Genomic DNA, 26,349 nt, shown 5'->3' on the forward strand with positions numbered 1-26,349 from the left:
AGGTGGTGAAGGTGGGAAACAACACCTCCACTATGTTGATCCTGAACACAGGGGCCCCACAAGGGTGCGTGCTCAGCCCCCTCCAGTACTCCCGGTTCACCCATGACTGCATGGCCATGCACACTTCCAACTCAATCATCAAGTTTGCAGATGAAACAACAGTAGTAGTCTACAGGGAGGAGCTGAGGGCCCTGGTGGAGTGGTGCCAGGAAAATAACTTCTCCCTCAACGTCAACAAGACAGCAGAGGGAGCACACCCCCATCCATAAAAAAATATATATATATATTTTTGAATAAAGCTGTAACCTAACAAAATGTGAAAAAGTCAAGGGGTCTGAATACTTTCTGAAGGCACTGTATGGGGCCTCTACGGAGCCAGTAAAACACTCACGTCCATGAACTCCACGTTGGCCTTCGGTCCCGTTGCCTCATTCAGGATCTTGATGGCCACTGGGATCTTCACAGTCTCGCCCTCCGGGACCCAGATACCCTGACGGAGAAGAGATGAGCAGGGAGAGGATAGGCAAGTTAGAGGGGTAGAAGAGGGTGAAGAAAGGAGGAGTGAGTTAGAAGAGATGACAGAAGAGGAGAGAGGTGGAGAGGTGAGTTAGATGGAGGGAACAGGAAAAATGTGTTTGAAAAGGGGTAGGAGAGCCGAGTTAGACGGCAGCTGAATCTACACTGTGAGACATAGTTCAGACCTCTACACTGTGAGACATAGTTCAGACTTCTACACTGTGAGACATAGTTCAGACCTCTACACTGTGAGACATAGTTCAGACCTCTACACTGTGAGACATAGTTCAGACCTCTACACTGTGAGACATAGTTCAGACCTCTACACTGTGAGACATTGTTCAGACCTCTACACTGTGAGACATAGTACAGGGCTTGCTCTCCTCTCTCTTGCGTAACAGCATACCTGACCTGGATGTGCATGCCATCCTTACTATGTGCCTATGGGATTCTCTCTCTCTCTCAGTTCAATTTAAGGGGCTTTATTGGCATGGGAAACATATGTTTACATTGCCAAAGCAAGTAAACATCTCTCTGTCTGTCTGTCTGTCTGTCGGTCTCTCTCTCTCTCTCCCTCATCTCTCTGTCCATTTCTCACTCTGTCCTCTCTCTCGCTCCCTCATCTCTCTGTCCATTTCTCCCTCTGTCCTCTCTCCCTCCGCTCTCTGTCCATTTCTCCCTCTGTCCTCTCTCTCCCTCATCTCTCTGTCCATTTCTCCCTCTGTCCTCTCTCTCTCTCTCCCTCATCTCTCTGTACATTTCTCCCTCTGTCTTCTCTCCCTCTCCCTCTGCTCTCTGTCCATTTCTCCCTCTGTCCTCTCTCCCTCAGCTCTCTGTCAATTTCTCCCTCTGTCCTCTCATCTCTCTGTCCATTTCTCCCTCTGTCCTCTCTCCCTCTCCCTCCGCTCTCTGTCCATTTCTCCCTCTGTCCTCTCTCCTTCTCCCTCCGCTCTCTGTCCATTTCTCCCTCTGTCCTCTCTCCTTCTCCCTCATCTCTCTGTCCATTTCTCCCTCTGTCCTCTCTCCCTCTCCCTCCGCTCTCTGTCCATTTCTCCCTCTGTCCTCTCTCCCTCATCTCTCTGTCCATTTCGCCCTCTGTCCTCTCTCCCTCTCCCTCACCTCTCTGTCCATTTCGCCCTCTGTCCTCTCTCCCTCATCTATCTGTCCATTTCTCCCTCTGTCCTCTCTCCCTCATCTCTCTGTACTTCCTGCTTTAAACACCTCCTAATTTCTAATGACCAAAACAAGTGATTGTGGTATGTGATAAGGTGATACCTTGTAGACGGTGCCGAAGGCCCCCGAGCCCAGTATCTTGACCCTCTTGAGTTCAGTCTCTTTGAGGATGCGGAGCTGGGCCTGGTTAGGGGCTGTACCACTAGGTGTTAGTGGCTCCACCAGCTGTAGGGAGACACAATCAATCAACTCATCAGTCAATTCATTGATCAATCAATCTGCAATATGTTAGTTCCTCACTCCATCAACCAGTCAATGAACCAATCCATCCATCAAGCAATTACGCAACCAACCAGTCACATCTCCCATGGGCATGGCACTCTTTAAACTTTACAGAAATTGTATGAGAGAGTAGTTGTTTCATTATCTTTCAAGTGGAGAAGAATGAAGTAGAGGCAGCGAGAGGACGGGGAGAGAGAGAAAGAGGAGGGGAAAGAGAGAGAGAGTGATAGAGGGAAGAGATGGTGAAAGAGAGAGGATAATAGCGGGAAGGAGGGGTGAGACATAAAGGGAGAAATAAATAAAAAGAAAGATAAATAGGGGAGAGAAAGAGAGTAAGGGACAGAGCGAAGAGAGAGAACGAGACAGGGTAGGGAGGGAAGAAAGAGAGAGGGAGGGAGAGAGAGAGGGAAATGGAGAGAGAGAAAGAGAGAGAGAGGGGAAAGAGAGAACGAGTAAATCAGCTCTCTTCTCTCAGCTGTGGCCATGCCCCCCGGCTCATCACTGCTGTCTGATTAAAAAACAATAGCTGTTCTTCATTTAAATGGAATTCTAAATCAGTATCGCATTAGAGCTAAGGAGAGGGGGAATGGGGAATGAGGAGGGTATGGAAAGAGAAAGTGAAGCAGAGTGGGGAAGGAGAGGGGGCGGGAGGAAAAAAAGGATAGAGGAAAGGGGAGAGGGATAGGGAGGAGAGGGAGGGAGGGGCATGGAAGGTGAGAGGGAAGGAAAGGGGGAAAGAGAGGGGGCAGGAAAAGAGAGTGGAGGGTCACATAAATCCAGTCACCTCTCCATCGCCCTGGACATCAGGGAGCTGTCCATTATATGAGGTGCTGAATGTGTGGTAGCAAGGACAAGGAGGGAGCTGTCCACCAACCTCCTCTAATCTGTGGTGCTGAAAACTGAGGAAGACTACTAGGACACTACTATTTACTAGTAGTCTCTACAAGTAGAGTCATTCCCTGTTTGTTACTCCCTAACTGACATCACTCACGTCAAAGCACTAAGGTTGCTTCGAGGCAGATTATACTGAATAAAATAATAGGAAATAAGTGTGTGTGTGTGTGTGTGTGTGTGTGTGTGTGTGTGTGTGTGTGTGTGTGTGTGTGTGTGTGTGTGTGTGTGTGTGTGTGTGTGTGCAGGTAACCAAGACAGCACAGTGGGGAGAAGAGAATGGAGAGAGTGTGAGAGAGCAATAATGTAAGGTACAGTGGAAAAAGCCACAATCTTGTCATTATTGAAACAACTTGTAAAGAGCCTAGTGCACCATCACTTGATGGCACTGTAACTGTAGGGTACACTCTAAAAAAATGCTGGGTTGTTTGGTTGACCCAACTGCTGGGTTGCAGGGCATTGGGTCACTTTGTTGGGTTCTTTGTTGTTGTTGTGTTCTTTAAAAACTACTGGGATATTGGGGCTGGGTTATTGAGATATGACCCAGTGGGTCAGATCAGAAGACTGTAGGGCTGTGACTTTCAGATAGGTATTTTTAGCCACCCATGAAAATACATGTCATTCATGTTCTGTTGTATAGCTATCACAACAACAACAACAAATACGGTGTGCAGGTGTGGGCTTCTATAAAAACCACACCACAAAAAACAGTATACCACATGTGTACAAAAATAAAATAGTTAGATAAAACAGATACCAAAACCTACTAATCATAAAGGTACAAATGAACTGATAGGCAATCACATTTTTTTAAAACAGTATATGTTTTGTTTAAATGTGTGTGCGCATGTGTGGATGTGAGTGTGAGTTGGGCTATATGGAGGAGATTACTGAGTAGTTTGGTTCATCAGACTGACCCCCAGTCTACGCTTAAAGTTATTGAGGGATGATGAGGGTTTGGCAATTGCAGAGTATGGTACCTCTGTATCTGATAGAGAATTGACTATGTGAGGTGCGGCAGTGGGGAGGGTGAAGGTTATCACAGTGTCTTGTGTTATAAAGATGGATTTCAGAATCAACCTGGAAGAATCCATTGAAAGGTAAACTGTGTCATGACGTTGGGCTGGGGTTAGGTTTATGACAGTCATAAATACCTCTCCCCCCTTTTTCCTCTCTCTACCCTAGTGATGTTACATTTGCAAACCCCTTGGTTAACATAGAGATTCTGGGAACATCAGAAGGTGGGGGGAAATGAACTATATTCTGGTAATCCGACCAGTTCCTTTGTCATCTGAGACATTCTCATCAATGATAAGATGACATAAACACTACAGTGGAAAGTCTACACATCAGAGTTATCGGATTCACATGGAATTGTTGTTAAATTTAAATGTTTGAATATGAAATAATTCGTGATGGGATGAAATGTGAGATTTGCGGTTTCACAAGGTTAGGGCTCTGCTCAATCAGTGGCCCACCCCTGTTAAGGGACATGGGCTATAAAACATTTCAAACACGCCCTCCTCTTCCTTCCTATATAAAGCCTTGACGACAATATAACCTCCTGTTCCGAGGATGTGAGCTCGACGGTCCTATGTCAGAATGGTTCAGATAATAACTACAGAACAAAGCCAACATCAGCGTGAGCTTTGGTTGCGAATGGTATGAACTTTGAACTCTTATTCACTACAGAAGCGATACCTCCTAGCCATTGAGTTAGCAACAGCAGCTGCAAACGAGGGTTAGGAAGGAACAGACAGAGTATCCCGTCTATCACACAAGGACGTTACTACAACGCATCCAATTGACCACCAGAGACATTCTTCAAAGGACAAAGGACTCGGTTTGGCAACACGGCCTTCCATCTACCACCAACCTACCGAAGCGCAGCTTAGAGTAAATATTTATTGCATTTTCCTTTTCCAAATGGGTGGTAATTTAGAATGCATTTACTGTATTTACGATAGCACAGCTTCTTCCTTTGGTCCTCAGTCTTCCCGCTCTTTCACTCAAACCCAGCCCTTTTCTTTTGTGTAACCAGCTGTCATATCTGTCCCGCCCGCTAGGGACGTTTTGATTTATGACATAATTTGTAATCAAGTTATGATTAATTATGTGTATGTGTAATTCTGTGTGATTAGTTAGGTATTTAGTAAATAAATAATTAAACCCAATTTTGTATTGCTGATTCAACTTGTTAACCAGGGTTCGTGAATATAACCAAGAATTTGCAACTTTCAGATGAGACTGAATTAAGGTGACGATTAATATTGACTGCTATTGATGTAAAATATTACTAGGTCTTTAAGAGTTTATTCGGAAGATAACAGCTCTATAAATATTATTTTGTGGTGCCGACTCTCTAGTTAATTACATTTACATGATTAGCTCAATCAGGTGATATTAATTACGGGGAAATTATTTTATAGAATAGCATGTTATATTACTTAATCCGGCATAGCCAAAGACATGACAACTGTCTGGGAGGCATGAGTATTTGTAGATGAAAATACATAACTGGCGTGCATTAATGTCGAAAATAGACAAGATATTGAGTTTCTTAAACAAAGGTGCAGGTGGAGCCAGGTAATTAGAGGAGGTGGCTATTCAAGCAATTTTTTTTTAATGATGAGTATTTTGTGTAAGTAGCAGGCACATGTAGTGCCCCAGACAATACTACAGTAAATTAGACATGGGTAAATTAAAAAAGACCCAGCGTTTAGGTCAACGCAGGGTGACTGTAAAAAAATACAAAATTAAATGATAAATTAACCCATATTTGGGTCATCCCAACAACCGAACTGGCTGGGTCAAAATAACCCAATGTATGTTCTGTTCAATATTTACTCAGTGATGGGTTGCTTTTAATCCAGCATTTTTTAGAGTGCAGTACATCCACGCTTTTTCACTACACTATGTGGTGTTGAGAGCTTTAATGGAACCTGAACCTACTGTCTGTTAACACAGAGTACTCACTTCTCCTCTTCTCTCCTTTCCTCCCATCCCCTACATGGTGGTAGAGTGAATGCCTGTCTGTCCTCTCTGCAGGCAGCGCTCAGAGTGAGCTAGCGCTATACCGCCCTCAACATTAGCAATAGAACAGGACACATACAGTTGAAGTCGGAAGTTTACATACACCTTTGCCAAATACATTTAAACTCAGTTTTTCACAATTCCTGACACTTAATCATAGTAACAATTCCCTGTCTTAGGTTAGTTAGGATCAACACTTTATTTTAAGAATGTGAAATGTCAGAATAATAGTAGAGAGAATGATTTATTTAAACTTTTATTTCTTTCATCATTTCGGGCAGCCTTCCGCAAGCTTCCCACAATAAGTTGGGTGAATTTTGGAGCATTCCTCCTGACAGACCTTGTGTAACTGAGTCAGGTTTGTAGGCCTCCTTGCTCGCTCACACTTTTTCAGTTCTGCTCACATGTTTTCTATAGGACTGAGGTCAGCGCTTTGTGATGGTCACTCCAATACCTTGACATTGTTGTCCTTAAGCCATTTTTCCACAACTTTGGAAGTATGCTTGTGGTCATTGTCCATTTGGAAGACCCATTTGCGACCAAGTTTGAACTTTAACTGATGTCTTGAGATGTTGCTTCAATATATCCACGTTGTTTCCCTCCCTCATGATGCCATCTATTTTGTGAAGTGCACCAGTCTTTGCTTCACAGTTGGGATGGTGTTCATTTCTCCAGAAAGTATGATCTTTGTCCCCATGTGCAGTTTCAAACTGTAGTCTGGCTATTTTATGGCGGTTTTGGAGCAGTGGCTTCTTCCTTGCTGAGCGGCCTTTCAGGTTATGTTGATATAGGACTAGTTTTACTGTGGATATAGATACTTTTGTACCTGTTTCCTCCAGCATCTTCACAAGGTCCTTTGCTGTTGTTCTGGGATCGATTTGCACTTTTCGCACCAAAGTACGTTCATCTCTACGAGATGAAGGCACAGTCAACTTAGTTTATGTAAACTTCTGACCCACTGGAATTGTGATACAGTGAATTACAAGTGAAATAATCTGTCAGTAAACAATTGTTGGAAAATGACTTGTGTCACACACAAAGTAGATGTCCTAACCGACTTGCCAAAACTATAGTTTGTTAACAAGACATTTGTGGAGTGGTTGAAAAAGAGTTTTAATGACTCCAACCTAAGTGTATGTAAACTATCGACTTCAACTGTACGCATCAGGCATCTCACAGTATGTAGCTAGTAGCTACAGTACTGACTGGGACAAAAATTTGAACCCAAAACATGACTAGTATACTGAAACTCAATTAAAGTGAAACTGAATGATAGGCTGCCTGTTAATGTTATTTCACAGTCGTCATTATAACTAATATCATATATCTCCTGTCACATGTGCAGTACTGGTGCTGTTTGCAGACCTGGCAGTGGTTCTGTCCTGTAATAAGGTGCCATTAGGGATTTACCCATCTCCTCTCTATCCTATCCATTCATTCTGATCAGACAAGGGAGAGGGGGGAGACAATTCTCTTGATATTTCATTAAGAGTTCCAAATGCAGACAGAACGCTTCCTGGTTGGGGTCGCGTGGCAGGGAGTGGAGCAAGGCAGGCTGGGATATTCATTAAGATGGATGTTTTGAGGGGATGAGAGATCTGCGCTCTGCTCCCCACCCTCCTGCCTGTTTGGGCTGCGTCATGGTCCCCTATTCCCTACATAGTACACTAGTATTGACCAGGGTGTAGCCTGGGGATGCATCCAAAATGGCAGCCTATTTATTGTATAGTGTACTACATCTGTAGGGATTAGGGTGCCATTTGGGATGCAGCCATGATGAGAGAATAAAAGGTTTCTGTTATCTAGATGACATGAGTACAGCCTGAGCTCCATCCCAAATGGCAACCTATTCCCCTACAAGCCCTGTTCAAAAGTAGTGCACTATGTAGGGAATAGGGTGCCATTTGGGATGCAGACTGACATCTGTCTATTCCATTTGATGGATGAGATGTCTAATTATCCAAAGAGACAGTGACAGAAAACAGTTATGCTGTACTGCTACAGAGTCAGGAGGAAGCAGGGAGCATTGTTATGCATAGGCTTGTAGGATTGTGTGTGTGTGTGTGTGTGTGTGTGTGTGTGTGTGTGTGTGTGTGTGTGTGTGTGTGTGTGTGTGTGTGTGTGTGTGTGTGTGTGTGTGTGTGTGTGTTTGCGCATGCATGTGTGTGTATGTGTGTTCCTCTCATGTTAGCCTGTACTCTAAGACAGTGTATTGTAATGCTGGTCAGGAGCAGACACTCGGTAGAACTCAGATACAGAACATAGCTACCTCTACATAAAAGTAAAGTTGTAATACAGTAATGGTTGTTCTATTAAAGCAGTGCAACAAGATGGTTGAGATTTTAATAAGGTGTGATTGTATTTGTGTTGCCTGGAAAGGAGGGGGAGAGAGGTCGGAGAGAGGATGGAGAATGGGGAGAGAGAGAGAGAGAGAGAGGACGCAGAGGAGAGAGAGAGAGAGGGAAAGAGGACATAGAGGAGAGAGAGAGAGAGAGAGAGAGAGAGAGAGAGAGAGAGAGAGAGAGAGAGAGGACGTAGAGGAGAGAGAGAGAGGGAAAGAGGACATAGAGGAGAGAGAGAGAGAGAGAGAGAGAGAGAGAGAGAGAGGGGGGGGGGGGAAAGAGGACAGAGGAGAGAGGGAAAGAGGACGTAGAGGAGAGAGAGATGGGGAGAGAGAGAGAGAGAGAGAGAGAGAGGGAAAGAGGACGTAGAGGAGAGAGAGAGAGAGAGAGAGAGAGAGAGAGAGGGAAAGAGGACGTAGAGGAGAGAGAGGGAAAGAGGGCGTAGAGGAGAGAGAGAGAGAGAGAGAGAGAGAGCGGGAAAGAGGACAGAGGAGAGAGAGGGAAAGAGAGAAAGAGAGAGAGAGAGAGAGAGAGAGAGAGAGAGAGAGAGAGAGAGAGAGAGAGAGAGAAAGAGAGAGGGGGGAGGAGAGAGAGGGAAAGAGGGCGTAGAGGAGAGAGAGAGAGAGGGAAAGAGGACGTAGAGGAGAGAGAGAGAGAGAGAGAGAGAGGATATGACAGAGAGAGGAAGGAGAGAAGAGGGAGAGGCCACTCTGTGATCTCATAGCCTCTGGTGGCCCTCACCTATAACAGAGCACATCACATGCCAAGAGAGAGATTGGCACTACTGGCTCTGTGTTATTACAGCTCTTCATAAAGCAGTGAGTGAAGGGAAGACCATCACACTAAGATTAGGATGTAGGATGATAGTGAACTGAAACTTCAAAACTAATCACTGCAAAGTCTTTGTACTGTAAACTCGTGCTACATCCCAATTGGTACCCTATTCCCTATATTTTGACGAGAGCCCAATGGAAGGTTTGTCTATGATCCACATCTCAAGATGTCCTTACCCTGTCCTGTCTCCAGTAAGCTTGAAGTACATACCTCTATCCTTGATTATCACATCCACATCCACATCCAAACTTTGTCTCCAGGTGTGTGTGTGTGTGTGTGTATTCACACCCCATACCTCTGTCTCGAGGAAGCGTCGCAGGGCTCTCTTCTTCTTGATGCTCTTCCTGCGGACGGACACGGCTCCGCTCAGAGCCACGATGACCACCACGAAGAGGCCACCTATCACCCCAGCTGCAATCAGGGGAGTCCTGAGGGAGAGAGATGTGAGATAGGGCCACAGCATTAGATACTACCTATTTATTTTCTTTAAAATAGTTTAGCTGCTCTTGATGTACCTATTATTGGCTGGTACAGTGAAACCAATGGACTAGTTTGTCCGACTGGCAGGTCAAGCAGGTTTAATCAAATGCTACAAATATTTGAAAGTCATCAAATATTATTTGAAACCAGGTCTGATAAGCACTTACTCCAGAGGTCACAACAGACTTGGCTGACTAGAGCTTGGGACAATTCTTAATTAGCTAACAACCTTTGACAAAATACATGATCTAGCATCTGCAGGTGTCCTGTTACAATGTTAGGCAGTTAATTCAAAGAAGGGAAAGAAATTAAAGTCAGGACATTTTTTCTAATTGAATAAAAATAATATATTCCATTCAGCATGTGTGATCAGCACTTTCCATGATCTCTCCAACCCTCTACACTCCCAACCTGTCTGCCTGTCTGTCTGTCGGCGCTGAGTGCTGGGAACTTTGGGTTACGTCCCAAATGGCACCCTATTCCCTGCATAGTGCACTACTTTTGACCATACCCCTAGGGACTTGGTTAAAAGTGCATATAGGGAATGGAGTACCATTTAGAACGCAGACACAGTATACTGTAGGTGAGAAGATGAGATGGTGTATCTGAGTGAATAGGCCCTATTCTCTATCTTAATACAGTTTTTAACAATCACTTTGGCACTAATTTGAGAACCTTGTGGTCATTTTTCAAAACTCTAGACACAAAACTCAAAACGGTCATCACTTGCAACACAGGTTGTCCAATGTTCAAAACATTGCATTGTGCATTCATATCTTTAAAGAAACCTTGCACTTGCAGAACCATTGGTTCAAATACCTCATTTATCATGAAATAGCATAGGACCATTCATTTAGATCACCCACACACAAGATACCGATAGTTTCACTGTGTAGTTGTTCGTACATTCATTAAATATTGTAGTACAAAATATGTGATACATGTTTCATTATGCTACTTCATGTAAATACATCACTGTAAAAGGACTAGTAGAGAGAAAACTACAGACACAGTGGAATCATTGAACAAAATATGACATTTATTGATGAAATACAATAAAATCACAACATAGGTTTCTTTGAATCAGAGCAAAAATATTTAGCTACAAAAAAAGAAAAAACTGTTAAAGGTCAACTTTAAGGTTCCTTACCTGGCTTACTGTAAAACATCACTGCAGTGTTCCTTACCTGGCTTACTGTAAAACATCACTGCAGTGTTCCTTACCTGGCTTACTGTAAAACATCACTGCAGTGTTCCTCACCTGGCTTACTGTAAAACATCACTGCAGTGTTCCTCACCTGGCTTACTGTAAAACATCACTGCAGTGTTCCTTACCTGGCTTACTGTAAAACATCACTGCAGTGTTCCTTACCTGGCTTACTGTAAAACATCACTGCAGTGTTCCTTACCTGGCTTACTGTAAAACATCACTGCAGTGTTCCTCACCTGACTTACTGTAAAACATCACTGCAGTGTTCCTTACCTGGCTTACTGTAAAACATCACTGCAGTGTTCCTTACCTGGCTTACTGTAAAACATCACTGCAGTGTTCCTTACCTGGCTTACTGTAAAACATCACTGCAGTGTTCCTTACCTGGCTTACTGTAAAACATCACTGCAGTGTTCCTCACCTGGCTTACTGTAAAACATCACTGCAGTGTTCCTCACCTGGCTTACTGTAAAACATCACTGCAGTGTTCCTCACCTGGCTTACTGTAAAACATCACTGCAGTGTTCCTCACCTGGCTTACTGTAAAACATCACTGCAGTGTTCCTTACCTGGCTTACTGTAAAACATCACTGCAGTGTTCCTTACCTGGCTTACTGTAAAACATCACTGCAGTGTTCCTTACCTGGCTTACTGTAAAACATCACTGCAGTGTTCCTCACCTGGCTTACTGTAAAACATCACTGCAGTGTTCCTCACCTGGCTTACTGTAAAACATCACTGCAGTGTTCCTCACCTGGCTTACTGTAAAACATCACTGCAGTGTTCCTCACCTGGCTTACTGTAAAAAGCTAAACAAAAGATTGATTGCTGTACTTCTAGATTTCCATCAACCCAGTCTTGTGGATTTGGCCACAGGTTCTCATCCACATCACAATGGATGTTTTCATTAGTCAAACATCTTGGGCGAATCCAGGCCTGACACTGGTCTGCTGTGATGTCATTGCATGCGTCATCCATGGCCTGGAGAAGGGTGGCTTGTTCGTGAGGGCGCCTATCATGTACCTTCCACCTCCAAAAATTCCTCAATCTGGTTAAGGAAAGGAGAGTATGGGGGTAAGCACAGGGTGGTAAATTGTGGATGGGCCTGAAACCATGCTTGCACCATTTGAGCATGGTGGAACCTGACATTATCCCACACAATGACATAGGTCATGCCATCAGCTCTACAGACCTGATTTAGCTCATAAAGGATGGTTACATTCGAACAGCGAATCATGTGGCTGCCTGCAACTCAATATATAGAGTATATAGAGTAGAGATCAAACATTAGAACGGGCAAGATGAGTAATCTAAGCAACTTTGACCCTGGGATGATTGTTGATGCCACACATGGTGATTCCAGCATCTCAGAAGCAGCTGCCTTCCTGGGATTTTTATGCACTACAGTCTCTAGAGTTTACAGAGAATGATTGCGATAAACAAAACACATTCAGTGAGAGGCAGTTCTGTGGGCAAAAACACTTTGTTAATGAGAGAGGTCAGAGGAGAATGTCCAGACTCATTCAAGCTAACATAAAGGCCACACATGCTCAAATAACAGCTGTTTAAAACAGAGGTGTGCAGAAGGGCATCTCTTAACATACAACACCGTGAATAATTCAGGCTGTTGTGGAGGCAAAAGGGGGCCCTAGTACTAGACAGGTGTACCTAATAAAGTGGCCGGTGAGTTTACAGTAATGTCAAATCTGAAAACATGGTCTGGAAAAGTGGTACATGGGACCATAGGAACAGTGTCTGACAAAGAATGATGATGAAATATTACATCCATAGATAATGTAGTCCAATTGGTTCATGTTCCACAGTAATTGGTGTCAATGGATCTCGTTATCCTGAAACTTTCATGTTCTAAACATGAAATATTGATCCTCAGTTTCCATAAAACTGCATTAAGAGTAATGCAACAGTTACTTAATTGATATCAATTGTATCAATTGATAGTTAGATCATTGTAATGAAATGAATAGACAGTCATCTCAGATGTAATGTGTGAATTGCATTTTGAAATGGTAATACTTTGATGTTAAGTTGTGTCATTTTGAACAGGCGATTTTTGTTCAATTAATAAATTATTTTAGCTTTATGTGTATTGTATCCAAGCAATTGGAAAAAGTGTTAAGAGCTTTGAAAAATGTGCATTTTGATCATTGGTTGTGAGTTTTGTGTCTATAGTTTTGAAAAATGACATCAAGGTTCCGAAATTAGTGCCAAAGTGATTGTAAAAAACTGTAAAAAGGGCTCATTTGGCAGAACAGAACAGAGCAGAGTGGCAGCGTCAGCACACTCCAGTCATGTTTTACATCAGCAGGAAAGCTATCAGCCACCTGGTACATCACAGGGCCATTACATGTTATCACACTCAGCTCACTTCTGGAATCACATGAAACACCCCCCAATCTTTCGGTCATCGGGTGCCTCCCAAATGGCTCCTCTATCCCCTACTGTATGTAGTGTGCTACATTTGACCACGGCACATAGGGAATAGGGTTATCCTGCTCATTCTCCCAGCTCCACCTCTCTCCTACCCAATATTAGAGGGATGGATTTACTGTAGTAAGGGACGACATGATGATTTGTGGAGGAAGTGGCTACAAGAGACATAGTTGTAATTTGTAGGAAAGCAAAGGTATACTCCTAGTAAACATTGTATAGACATGCCCACATGGAAAGTGGAGAATGGGATAATAAGTAAAAAACAGACTTGAGAATGTGTGGAGTGACATCCTCTTTCTCTCCTCTTTCTATTTTGAGCCAATATGACAATCAGCATGTGTGTGTGTGTGTGTGTGTGTGTGTGTGTGTGTGTGTGTGTGTGTGTGTGTGTGTGTGTGTGTGTGTGTGTGTGTGTGTGTGATTGTGAGTTAATGTGTGTGTGTGTGTGTGTGTGTGTGTGTGTGTGTGTGTGTGATTGTGAGTTAATGTGTGTGTGTGTGTGTGTGTGTGTGTGTGTGTGTGTGTGTGTGTGTGTGTGTGTGTGTGTGTGTGTGTGTGTGTGTGTGTGTGGGTCAAAACGCAGAGAGTGACAGAGTGCAGATGACAGTCAAGTCTCTATTATATATTATATGAGACAGCCTTACACAGCAGACTGTGGAAAGGAGTAGGAAGGAAAGTAGAAGAGGGTTGACACAATATCAGATCAGCTGTGGAACCCAGCCTACAACCTACTTAGGTTAGAGACATTAAATCTCGTTTTTCAACCACTCCACAAATGTCTTGTTAACAAACCATAGTTTTGGCAAGTCGGTTAGGACATCTACTTTGTGCATGACACAAGTCATTTTTCCAACAATTGTTTACAGATTATTTCACTTATAATCACTGTATCACAATTCCAGTGGGTCAGAAGTTTACATACACTAAGTTGACTGTGCCTTTAAACAGCTTGGAAAATTCCAGAAAATGATGTCATGGCTTTAGAAGCTTCTGATAGGCTAATTGACATAATTTGAGTCAATTTGAGGTGTTCCTGTGGATGTATTTCAAGGCCTACCTTCAAACCCAGTGCTTCTTTGCTTGACATCATGGGAAAATAAAAAGAAATCAGCCAAGACCTCAGAAAAATAATTGTAGACCACCACAAGTCTGGTTCATCCTTGGGAGCAATTTCCAAACACCTGAAGGTACCACATTCATCTGTACAAACAATAGTACGCAAGTATAAACACCATGGGACCACGCAGCCGTCATTCGGCTCACTAAGGAGACGCGTTCTGTCTCCTAGAGATGAACGTACTTTTGTGTGAAAGGTGCAAATCAATCCCAGAACGATAGTAAAGGACCTTATGAAGATGCTAGAGGAAACAGGTACAAAAGTATCTACATCCACATGTAAACGAGCCCTATATCGACATAACCTGAAAGGTCGCACAGCAAGGAAGAAGCCACTGCTCCAAAACCGCCATAAAAAAGCCAGGCTACAGTCTGCAACTGTACATGGGGACAAAGATCGTACTTTTTGGAGAAATGTCCTCTGGTCTGATGAAACAAAAATAGAACTGTTTGGCCATAATGACCATTGTTATGTTTGGAGGAAAAAGGGGGAGGCTTGCAAGCCAAAGAACACCATCCCAACCGTGAAGCACGGGGATGGCAGCATCATGTTGTGGGGGTGCTTTGCTGCAGGAGGCACTGGTGCACATCACAAAATAGATGGCCTCATGAGGTAGGAAAACTATGTGGATATATTGAAGTAACATCTCAAGACATCAGACAAGTTAAAGCTTGGTCGCAAATGGGTCTTCCAAATCAACAATGACCCCAAGCATACTTCCAAAGTGGCAAAATGTCTTAATGACAACAAAGTCAAGGTATTGGAGTGGCCATCACAAAGCCCTGACCTAAATCCTATAGAAAATTTGTGGGCAGAACTGAAAGAGCATGTGTGAGCAAGGAGGCCTACAAACCTGACTCAGTTACACCAGCTCTGTCAGGAGAGATGGGCCAAAATTCACCCAAATTATTGTGGGAAGCTTGATGAAGGCTCCCTGAAACATTTGATCCAAGTTCAACAATTTAAAGGCAATTCTACCAAGTGCTAATTGAGCGTATGTAAACTTCTGGGAATGTGATGAAAGAAATGAAAGCTGAAATAAATAAATATAAATACTGTTAATCTAACATTTGAAATGTTTTAAATAAAGTGTTGATCCTAACTGACCTAAGACAGGGAATTTTTACTGGTATACAATGTCAGGAATTGTGAAAAACTGAGTTTAAATGCATTTGGCTAAGGTGTATGTTAACTTCCGACTTCAACTGTATGTCTGACCTCTGAGAGGCTTTGTCTTCTCAACATTGGCCCCAAGCAATTATAAGCAATTATAAGCTGCCTTTCTTTATGCTCAGTTAAACCATAGCTTCTCTAAAACATGTTCGAAAGCCACTTCACCAACTTGGCATGCTACAATCACAGTCACATAGTTCTGTCAGGGTATTCTCTGTTACTCTGCTGTCAGCATACTGTATATACGGCTTTTCCCCTCACAGCCTAGGAATTTTATCTGTTTACTAGCACTTCTCCTCATCCACCTTCACCTCTCTTCTTCACCCCATCTTCACCCCACAGCCTCTCCCTGTCTCCCATCATCAGCTCACCCTGACATTCTCCCCTCATTGCCTCAGATAGAAGAGAAGTGGATCAGATAGTAGAGTAGTGAATCAGATAGAAGAGCATTGAATCACATAGTCAGATGGTAGAGTAGTGGATCAGTGGAGAGTGAGACCTAGGCTACTGCAGGCTCTTCTGTGTCTCAAATGGCAACATATTCCCTATCTAGTGACCATAAAGCTCTGGTCAAAAGTAGCGCACTAGATAGGGAGTAGTGGCATTTGAGATGCAGCTTGGAATGAATTAGCAGTCATTACTGTCTCTCTCTCTCCGCTCTTACACAGCTCCATTCAGCTCAGCTCAGCTCTGCCTTGAAATCAGGATGCTTTGGCCAAGTAGTGTGTTTTTACACTATGCCTTTGTTTCGGCCTTCATTTTTAAGCCAATTTGGCATCTCTCTTCTGTGCTGTTTCTTTCTAAGCATAGTCCTATAGGGGGAAGCTGTTCTATTCTGCCTTTCGAATGATGTGTTCTGTCCCTCTGTTCTCTTCTGTTCTTCCTTTTTGTTTCCTCTCACTATCTCAACCCCATCTCAATTGGGTTGAGGTCGGGTGATTGTAGATGCTCGGTCATCTGATGCAGCACTCCATCACTCTCCTTTGTCAAATAGCCCTTACACAGCCTAGAGGTGTGTTTTGGGTCATTGTCCTGTAGAAAAACCAGATGGGATGGGGTATTGCTGCAGAATGCTGCGGTAGCTGTGGTAGCCATGCTGGGTAAATGTGCCTTGAATTCTAAATAAATCACAGACAGTGTCACCAGCAAAGCACCACACACCATCTCACCTCCTTCTCCATGCTTCATTGTGGGAACCACACACACGGAGATCATCCGTTCACCTACTCTGCGTCTCACAAAGACATGGCGGTTGGAACCAAAAAGCTCACATTTGGACTCATCAGACCAAAGGACAGTTTTCCACTAGTCTAATGTCCATTGCTCGTGTTTCTTGGCCCTAGCAAGTCTCTCTTATTGGTGTGCTTTAGTATTGGTGCTAAAATAGTTGTAGGCTTTTCATTCAAATCCTACTGCTTCTAACTTCAATATACTCTTTAAATAAATAAGACCTACACCACTTTTAATAGCACATTACTCAAAACTAGTGAGACTCATATCGCCTACAGTATATCGAAAAATATAACGTGACTCTCCGCCAATAATTACATATAGAGGATTGGAGGATTCTAAATGAAAACCAAAAGCCGCCTCATGGGTCTCCCAGTGGCGGCCGACACCGGTATCGAACCTGCATCAGCCAGTTAAGTTATTTTATATATTCTAGGCTCCGAAGAAATAGACTCAAATTAAGCCCTCTTGTTGTTTGTAAAGTCCAATTAAAATGAAGATTATTGTTGAAATGAATTGCTTGACTGGTGTACATTTTCTCCATCTGTTGGTGTGCAACACTTGAATAACAAGTTAGCTATATTTCCAGCACCAGCCACTGTTCACCTCCTATTGATTGAGCTGTGGTTGCCACCAGTTGTTTTATGTAACCTTTAACTAGGCAAGTCAGGTAGGAACAAATTCTTATTGACAATGATGGCCTACCTCTAATGTCGCTGAGCTAATTGTGTGCCGCCCTATGGCATTCCCAGTCACGGTCAGATGTGAAACAGCCTGTATTCGAACCAGGGACCGTAGTAATGCCTCTTGCACTGAGATGCAGTGCTTTAGAAAGGTCGAAAACAAATTATTTGTTGCAAGTTGGGGAGGGGGATTTTTCGCACCAAGCTAGGCTATTTGACAATTCTTTAGTAAAGGTTGAATAGTCTTTTGTTCAGCTAATAGCCCATCCTAGAAAAGTCGGTCCCTCTCCTTGTTTGGGCGGTGTTCGGCGGTCGACGTCACCGACCTTCTAGCCATCACTGATCTGTTTTTCATTTTCCATTGGTTTTGTCTTGTCTTCCTTCACACCTGGTTCCAATCCCATCAATTACATGTTGTGTATTTAACCCTCTGTTTCCCCTCATGTCCTTGTCGGAGATTGTTTTATTGTATGTTATGTGCAAGTCATGTGTCGGTGTGCGACGGGTTTTGTACCAACTTATATCATTTTTTTTGTATATTTTGTTTTTTGGAGTTTTATTAGCACTTATTAAACGACTCCGTTTATACCAAATTCGTTTTCCTGCGCCTGACTTCCCTGCCACCGACACGCACCCATTACACATTTGCAGAATTCAGTCTGCTACAGTAAGTACGCTTGTGAAAAACAAAATGCCTCCAGCTGTCGAAACACAGAATATCTAAGGGGCTTTTATATAATTATAATGTGGGGTTAATAATAATAATAATACATTTTTTCCCCTTTCCACTTGTTATTTAGACCGGATTGTTACTCCCATCTCGTTCCACACCTCATTCTCCGCCTGAGTGCCTCGCTTGTGGGTGTGCTGGCAGGATATGGCAGCAACTTTGACTGTGCGTCAAATTCAGCATATCAAGTTTGTATGAAGGTCTGGTTATTCACAGGCAAATAGTAATATGATCTAAACTGCTCTGGTGACAAATGAACTTTGCTGCTCTGTTTTCAATTGCCCACCTGGCTGGGAGAACCTATTCAAGTAAGCAAATACATTTAGAAAATGTAACTAGCTACAGTGCATTTTAACTCAAATGAGCTGCCAACGTAGCTAGCTAGTTTACATACTGTATAGACAGCTAGCTAAGTTAATTACATTTGACCAGCTACCTCACTTCATATTAGCTATCTTGATATAATTAACACTGTAAAATACATGTGTAGCTAGCTAACAGCCATGGATGAGGGTGCAAGGATAGCAGGCCCAGCTGTCAAAGTGAGAGTGGGATATTCTGGATAGAGCAGGTAATTTTGTGTAGTTCCAGTCTTTAAAAGTGAGGACAGAGAACACGATATTCAGTGCTGTCTAATTTGAGTATAATGAAGTCTGTTTTCTTGTGAGAGGTTTTCTGTCCTTGGATACAGAGAGCTTTGAAAGCCTGTCTACAGATAAAGAGGTCCCAATGAAGAGCAGCGGTTCTCAGTCCTGGTCCTGGGGACTCAAAGGGGGGCACATCTTTGTTTTTGCCTTAACAGCGGATTCAAATGATCAAGTCATCAAGCTTCAAGTGGTATTTATGTATTCATTTGTGACGCTATCCTTGATATGATCCTGCTATTGTCACATGCTACACATGCACCTATCTATCCAATGTTATGATATGTTATAAGGAATATTATACTTTAGTAATTCAAAATGATCTGGTAATGTAAAAGTCTTATAATTACATGTTATATTTTTTGTCCTCATTTGTCTGTTTTTGAGCATAAAGAACCACTTAGTGTGGACACCAGGTGAGACTACACACACAGATTCCTGTTGAACACTCTCTTTCACCACCTTATTTCCTCAATAAGTCTCTTTCACTTCATCCTTCTCCCTAAATCCTCTAGGTTATATCAGCTGTGTTGGTGAAACCCTCCCACATCTGAACTAGCTGACAGAGGGCACAGCATGATCATAGGTGAGAGGTCACTTGGTCGGGTCAACAGAAGTATTATTAAAGAGGTGCTTTACATTGAAATATAGAGATATAGTAGTCCCAGAGTTAATGATCCAAGGTCAGTTTTGTATTTCACCTCATGATGATTATTATGACTGACAGTGTTAGAATTTAAGAAACAAAGCTTAATCATGCTCTCTCTCTCTATTCATCTGTCTCTCGTCTGCAGGTATGTGTTGATGTGAGAGCGGAAGCCAGTCCCGTCATCGCCACAGATAACCTTCGGGCCAACTGGGGGCCCAGGGCTGGTTAAGAGACACCGCTAGAGACACTATGTAATTGTGATGAACTGAGAGAATATTAGGGTAGGTCATTCATTAGTCATATGCTGTCTTCCCGGCTCTTCTGCTCTTACCTCTTTCCCTTTGTCTTCTACACCCCTCTCCCCACCGCTTTCTACCTGGTTTTTAGAATGTACATCGTATGTGCATTGAAGTACAGATTGAACTTGTATTTATAACATAATATTATAATATTTATAATGCATGTATTATGTATTTATAACACCTGGATAATTAACTTTCAATATAGCATTTCACATTCTCCACTGGTTGAAATGAAGTATCTCATTGAAATACTATACCTACTGTATCCTGTATCCTCAGATAGATGGAGGTAGATATGCATAGGAAGTGTAGTGTACTGTTTATTTTCTGTATATATGAATTACAAATTAGCCTTTACTTAAATCATGGTTCTAGTCTATTGCATAGTTACAATGTGGAAGTATTGATGTCACCGGAGCAGGAGTGGTAAACACTGTTGAAGTGTATAACTGTAATACATACATGCAGTCATGGCATCATTCAAAGAATGGAGTTTGATACACCTGGTATTGGATATGACTGAAAAAGAATGTCTCACAGAGATTCATACCTGAACCGCACCTTTATTTGCCAAGGAAGAGTACATGATCAGTGAATATATTCAATGTACAGGCTGCAATGTGTGGATCTCATGCGTGGTAATAACTACATGTATATACGACTTTCATCCTTGGCACAATAAAGTTATTATATTCTACTCAATCCATAGGCTTCATTAATGCCATTCAGACACATCCATAGGCACAGTTATTTTAACCACCAATACTCAATAAGCAAGTTCATACTTAGCTAGCTATGTTACTTCAGCTGCATTGCACGGAAAATATAAGCAAGGCATGCTAACACAATTGTACATTCAATTTGCAGGAAATGCTTTAGCTAGCTAGATTCTTACATCCACTGTTTCAATAGATAGCCTGGTTTGCTGGTTTTCTCAGTCCCAAAACATGAATTACAATTTCATACTCATGTCATAACACTAGCTAGCTAGTCAGCAAACTGGCTAAATAGTGATTTCTGTAAATTAACTGTGACAAAAATATGCACAATCGTGTCTCTAACATTAACAACATTCCTCTCAATTGCACATTTTTTGCTTGACTCATGTTATAATTACTTACATTTGCTTCCACCTTAATGTTTTGTCAGCCATCTTTGCTGAAGAAAGTCACCTGTGACTGGTGGCCCGTGTCAAATTAGTTATTGGAACCACTATGATTGGTGATAAAAACCTTGGGACTCAAATGCATAATTAGTGTTCTAACCTTGTGGTGGTCTGGAGCAATGAAGCCGTGACGCTGGGTACCTTTTAAGTCCTGCGATGTAAGCTCGCAACTTTTAAAGGAGGAACCACTGTAGCAATAAATATAAGCCTTGCTCAGTGGGAACAGTTGGTTGTCATTACATTTTCTGCTGGGGAGAAGTGTGTGTGTGTGTGTCATCTTTTTACTATTGAGCCCTCGTCAAAGATACATTTAAATGCATAAACTTGTAAATTCAAATCGCAAATAAATCAAAGTTAAACTTGTGTCTGTGTATGCAGTCTGTCCTGGGGACAAAGAAGGAAGTGACAGTAGGGATTTGAAGAGAGATTTACCTGTCCATCATGCCAATACAGTCCTGCAGTCTGGGTCCAATACACCTGGATGAGGGAAAGGAACATAGTTAATGAAGCAACAGAATAAATCAGTCAGTCATCCATTCGATCACAATCAATCAATTACTCGACTGGACATTGGGCTTGAGTGTCTGTCAACAGAAAAAAACAGTCATGTCAGTCCCAGAGATGAAGGGGCACGTTCGGGAGTCAGGACACTGCATGGTGAGGCTATTTAAGAGGGGAGAGGGAAAGGAATGGTAACAGAGATAATCTCTGAATCTATTTCAATCTGTCTGAACTGAAGGACTGCCTGGGATAGTGGCATTTCCACTGCATTGTTTTTTAACAACGTCGTTATGTGTACATGGAGTAGTGAGCTGCCAGCCTGCCGCTCAGCAGGAAATAGAACAAAGACGTGACGGGGCCAGCCCGGTGAACTGAATAACTGCAATACCAAAAGATATCTGCCCCTTCTTTCTGCAGCTGGAAATTAGAATCGTAGGATTCACAGCACTCAAAGAGCAGATGGAGAGTGGAATTTCTCGCTCTCTCCCTCCCTAAGTCTCTCTCTTTTGCTCTCTTTCTCTGTGTCCCTGTCTCCCTCTATCTCATGCTCTGCCTATCTCTCTCTCTATATATATATATATATATATATATATATTTCTGTCTCTATTTCTCTGTAAAGTAAACAATAAACAAAAGTGAGAAGAAACAAAAAACTATGGTTTCAAAAGGATTAAGCCATTACAAATATTATATTATCAGATAATGTTTTTAACAATGTGCACAAAGTTGTAGTATGAATATGTTTGTGCTCCACTGGTTACCCCGTTTTCACATTGCGGTATTTCATCGAACAGATATGGGTGTTTATCAATGTTTGATTCATTTTCTAATTCTTTGTAGGTCGGTGTGATCTGTGGAAAATACAGTATGCGTCTCTGAAATGGTCATACCTTCAGCAGGAAGTAAGGAAGTGCATCTCAGTTTCCACTTCAGATCTGCCTATGGCGGCCTCTCTCAATAGCAAGGAAGTTAATGGACATAGTCAAGGATTTTCCTAATTTTGGGTCTATCCCAGTGGTCAGGTATTCTGCCACGGTGTATTCTCTGTTTAGGGTCAGACAACTTTCCAGGTTGAATTTTTTTGGGGTTGATTCTTCCAGTGTATCAAATAGTTATATTTGTGTAGTCTTATAATTAAGTCTAATTGTGTTGCTGTCCTGGGGCTCTGTGGGGTCTGTTTGTGCTTGTGAACAGAGCCCCAGAACAAGATGGCTGAGGGGACTCTTCGCTAGGTTAATCTGTAGATGAGGGCTTGTGTTGGAATGTGTGGGCATCACTTCCTTTTAGGTGGTTGTAGAATTAAACAGCTTTTGTCTTGATTTTGATAATTAGCAGGTATAGTCCTAATTCTGCTCTGCCTGCATTGTTTGGGGTTTTGCATTGTACATGAAGGATATTTTTGCTGAATTCTGCATGCAGTCTCAATTGGGTGGTGGCTGGACTCCAGATGTCACAACGTTAGAGAGCAATGGGTTCTATAACTGATTTTAGGATTTTTTGCCAGATCCTATTTGAAATGTCAATTTTTATAATTATTTTGATGGCATTGAAATCCCTTCTTGCCTTGTCTCTTTGTTCGCAGCTTTGTGGAAGTAACCAGTGGTGTTGATGTTTAAGCCAAGTTAGGTATAATTATTTTGCTCTAGGGCAACGGTGTGTAGATACAATGTATATTTGTTGTCCTGGCAACTGGTCTTTTTTTGGGACCCCATTATTTTTGTGTTTCTGAGATTTACCATCAGGGTGCAGGTTTGACACAATCTGTGCAGGCAAACAAAACAGGCCCTCCTTGGTTGGAGATAGAAGCACCAGATCATCTGCAAACAGTAACCATTTTACTTCAGAGTCTATTAGGGTGATGCCGGGCGCTGCAGACTGTTTTAGTGCCCTCGCCAATTCTTTGCTAGATATGTTGAAGAGGGTGGGGCTCAAGCTGCATTCTTGTCTCACCCCACGGCTCTGAGGAAACAAGTATGTGTGTTTATTGGCAATTTTAACTGCACATTTGTTGTTTGTAAACAAAAAATATATAATCTTGTATGTTTTCTCCCCAACACCGCTTTCCATCAATTTGTATAGCAGATCATGTCAAATTGAATCAAAATATTTTTTTAAATTAACAAAGCATAAGAAGACTTTCCTTTTTTTTTGTCAATTAGAGAGTGCAGGGTGTATTTGTGGCCTGTCGTCTGATATTTTGGTAAGAAGTCAATTTGACATTTGCTCAGGAAATGTTGGAGTCTGCTGTTGCAGAGGATCTTTCCATGGTTACTGTTGAAGCAGATTCCACTGTAATTATTGGGGTCAAATTGGTGTTTGGGGTGAGCTGAGGATAATTATGAAGAGTTTAAGTATATAGAATTTCTGATCTTTATATTTCATCATTTAGTTTAGTATATCATCAACACCACAGGCCTTTTTGCGCTGGAACGTTTCTATTTTGTCCTGTAACTCATTCAATGTAATTAGGGGATCCAGTGTGTTCTGGTAGTCTTTAATATCTGATTCTAAGTTTTGCAAATGATCATGTAAATGTACATTTGTTTGCTCTTGGTTATATGTTACAGTGCATTCAGAAAGTATTCATACCCATTGACTTGTTTTTGTTTTGTATTTTTTTTATGCACAATACCCCACAATGTCAAAGTGGAATTATGCTTATCAACACTTTTACAAATGTATAAAACATTTGCTGAAATGTCTTGAGTCAATAAGTATTCAACCCCTTTGTTATGGCTATTTTAAATATGTCCAGGAGTAAACATGTGCTTAACACGTCACATAATAAGTTGTATGGACTCACTCTGTGTGCAATAATAAGGTTTAACATCATTTTGAATGTCTACCTCATCTCTGTACCCTACACATACAATTATCTGTAAGGTCCCTCAGTTGAGCATTCAAGCACAAATACCAGGGAGGTTTTCCAATGCCTCGCAAAGATGGGCACCTATAGGTAGATGGGTATAAAAAAAAACTAATAACAGACATTGAATGTCTCTGAGCATGGTGAAGTTATTAATGACACTTTGGATGGTGCCTCAATACACCCAGCCACTACAAAGATACTGGTGTCCTTCCTAACTCATTTGCTGGAGAAGAAGGAAACCACTCAGGGATTTATATCACCATGAGGCCAATGATGAATTTAAAACAGTTAGAGTTTTAATGTATGTGATAGGAGAAAACTAAGGATGGATCCACAATACTAACCTAATGGACAGAGTGAAAAGAAGGAAGCCTATACAGAATAGAAATATTCCAAAAGATGCATCTTGTTGTCAACAAGGCACTAACCCAATACTACAAAAAAAATTGGCAAAGCAATTCACTTTTTGTCCTGAATTCAAAGTGTTACATTTGGTGCAAATCCAATACAACACATTACTGAGTACCACTCTCCAATTTTCAAGCATAGTGGTGGCTGCACCATGTTATGGGTATGCTTGTAATCATTAAGGACTGGGGAGTTTTTCAGGATAAAACAGAAAAGGAGCTAATCACAGTCAAAATCCTAGAGGAAAACCTGGTTCAGTCTGCTTTCCAGCAGACACAGAGATGAATTGAACTTTAAGCTGGACAATAACCTAAAACACAAGGCCAAATCTACACTGGAGTTGCTTACCAAGAAGTCAGTGAATGTTCCTGAGTGGCCGAGTTACAGTTTTAACAAAAAAATTACTGAAAATCTATGGCAAGACCTGAAAATGGTTGTCTAGCAATGATCAACAATCGATTTAAAAGAGCTTGAAGCATTTTGAAAATAATAATTGGCAAGTGTTGCGCAATCCAGGTGTTGAAAGCTCTTAGAGACTTACCCAGAAAGACTCACAGCTGTAATCACTGCCAAAGGTGCTTCTGAAAAGTATTGACTCATGGGTGTGACTACTTAAGTAAATTAGATATTTCTGTATTTCATTTTCAATAACTTTGAAAAGATTTCTAAAAACATGTTTTCACTTTGTCATTATGGGGTATTGTGTAGATGGTCAAGAGGTATCAACACTTTCTGAAGGCACTGTATCTGGCCAAAAAGATTGGAGAATAGGTTTATCCATACATTTTGGATAGATAGCTTTCATGTTGTTGTCTATTTAGTTTGTTCCAATTTTCCCAGATGTGATTCATACATGTTACATCACATTGAGCTGTTTTCTGACATGGTAGTCTTTATATTTCTTAATATATTTCTGTACTGTTCTAGTGTTTACCCATACTGAAGGCATACGTTCTGGTTTTCTGGGTCACTGAGTTTTTTGTTGGATAGGATTCTACATACATTTTGGGCCATTCTTCAATTAACCATTTCTCAAAAAACGTAGCTGATAGGTCAAATATACTGTTAAGTCTTCCTACTGCTAAATTTACACCTTCTTTATTGCAGGGAAACATTTTGTCCAGGAAGTTGTCTCAGAGGAAATGGATTTATTGTTGGCCGATAGTGGCAGGTTTCTACACTGCCATCTATAGCATTTCTTATTAAAATCATGCAGTTTGTTCGGCTTCGATACCTCATGATTGTGTATTGATCTTTTCAAGTAGATTGTGATTTTGCTGTGATCTGACAGAGGTGTCAGTGGGCTGACTGTGAACGCTCTGAGAGACTCTTTGTCGAGGTCAGTGATAAAGTAGGCTACAGTACTATAACCAAGGGATGAGCCGTAGGTGTACCTACCATAAGTGTCTCCTCAAAGCCTACCATTGACTATGAATAGTCCCAGCATACGACAGAGCTGCAAAAGTTGAGACCCATTTTTGTGTGTTGTTTTGAAGTAGTTGTATCTAGATGCGTGTCCCCCTGTGTGCTAAGAGAGTCAGGTTCTTGCCCATTTCTGGTGTTGAGGTCACCACAGACTAGTACATGTCCCTGTGCCTGGAAATGGTTGATCTTGGTCTTCATTAAAGTGTGGGGATTCTAGTGGTGGATATACAGTATGTAGCAC

At 41.9% G+C, this 26,349-nt stretch overlaps 1 protein-coding gene across 1 annotated transcript in view; it reads right to left on the bottom strand.

Annotated features, from left to right (window-relative positions):
• The window catches only part of LOC109870730 (receptor tyrosine-protein kinase erbB-4), a 532,057-nt gene that overhangs the window by 73,880 nt on the left and 431,828 nt on the right, over positions 1 to 26,349 (bottom strand). Inside the window, 4 exon segments of the mRNA XM_031805951.1 lie at positions 392 to 490; positions 1,792 to 1,914; positions 9,367 to 9,499; positions 21,338 to 21,382. Coding sequence (XP_031661811.1) covers positions 392 to 490; positions 1,792 to 1,914; positions 9,367 to 9,499; positions 21,338 to 21,382 — 400 coding nt within the window.

Source organism: Oncorhynchus kisutch, linkage group LG26, assembly GCF_002021735.2.
Source record: "Oncorhynchus kisutch isolate 150728-3 linkage group LG26, Okis_V2, whole genome shotgun sequence".
NCBI classification, from domain to species: Eukaryota; Metazoa; Chordata; class Actinopteri; order Salmoniformes; family Salmonidae; genus Oncorhynchus; species Oncorhynchus kisutch.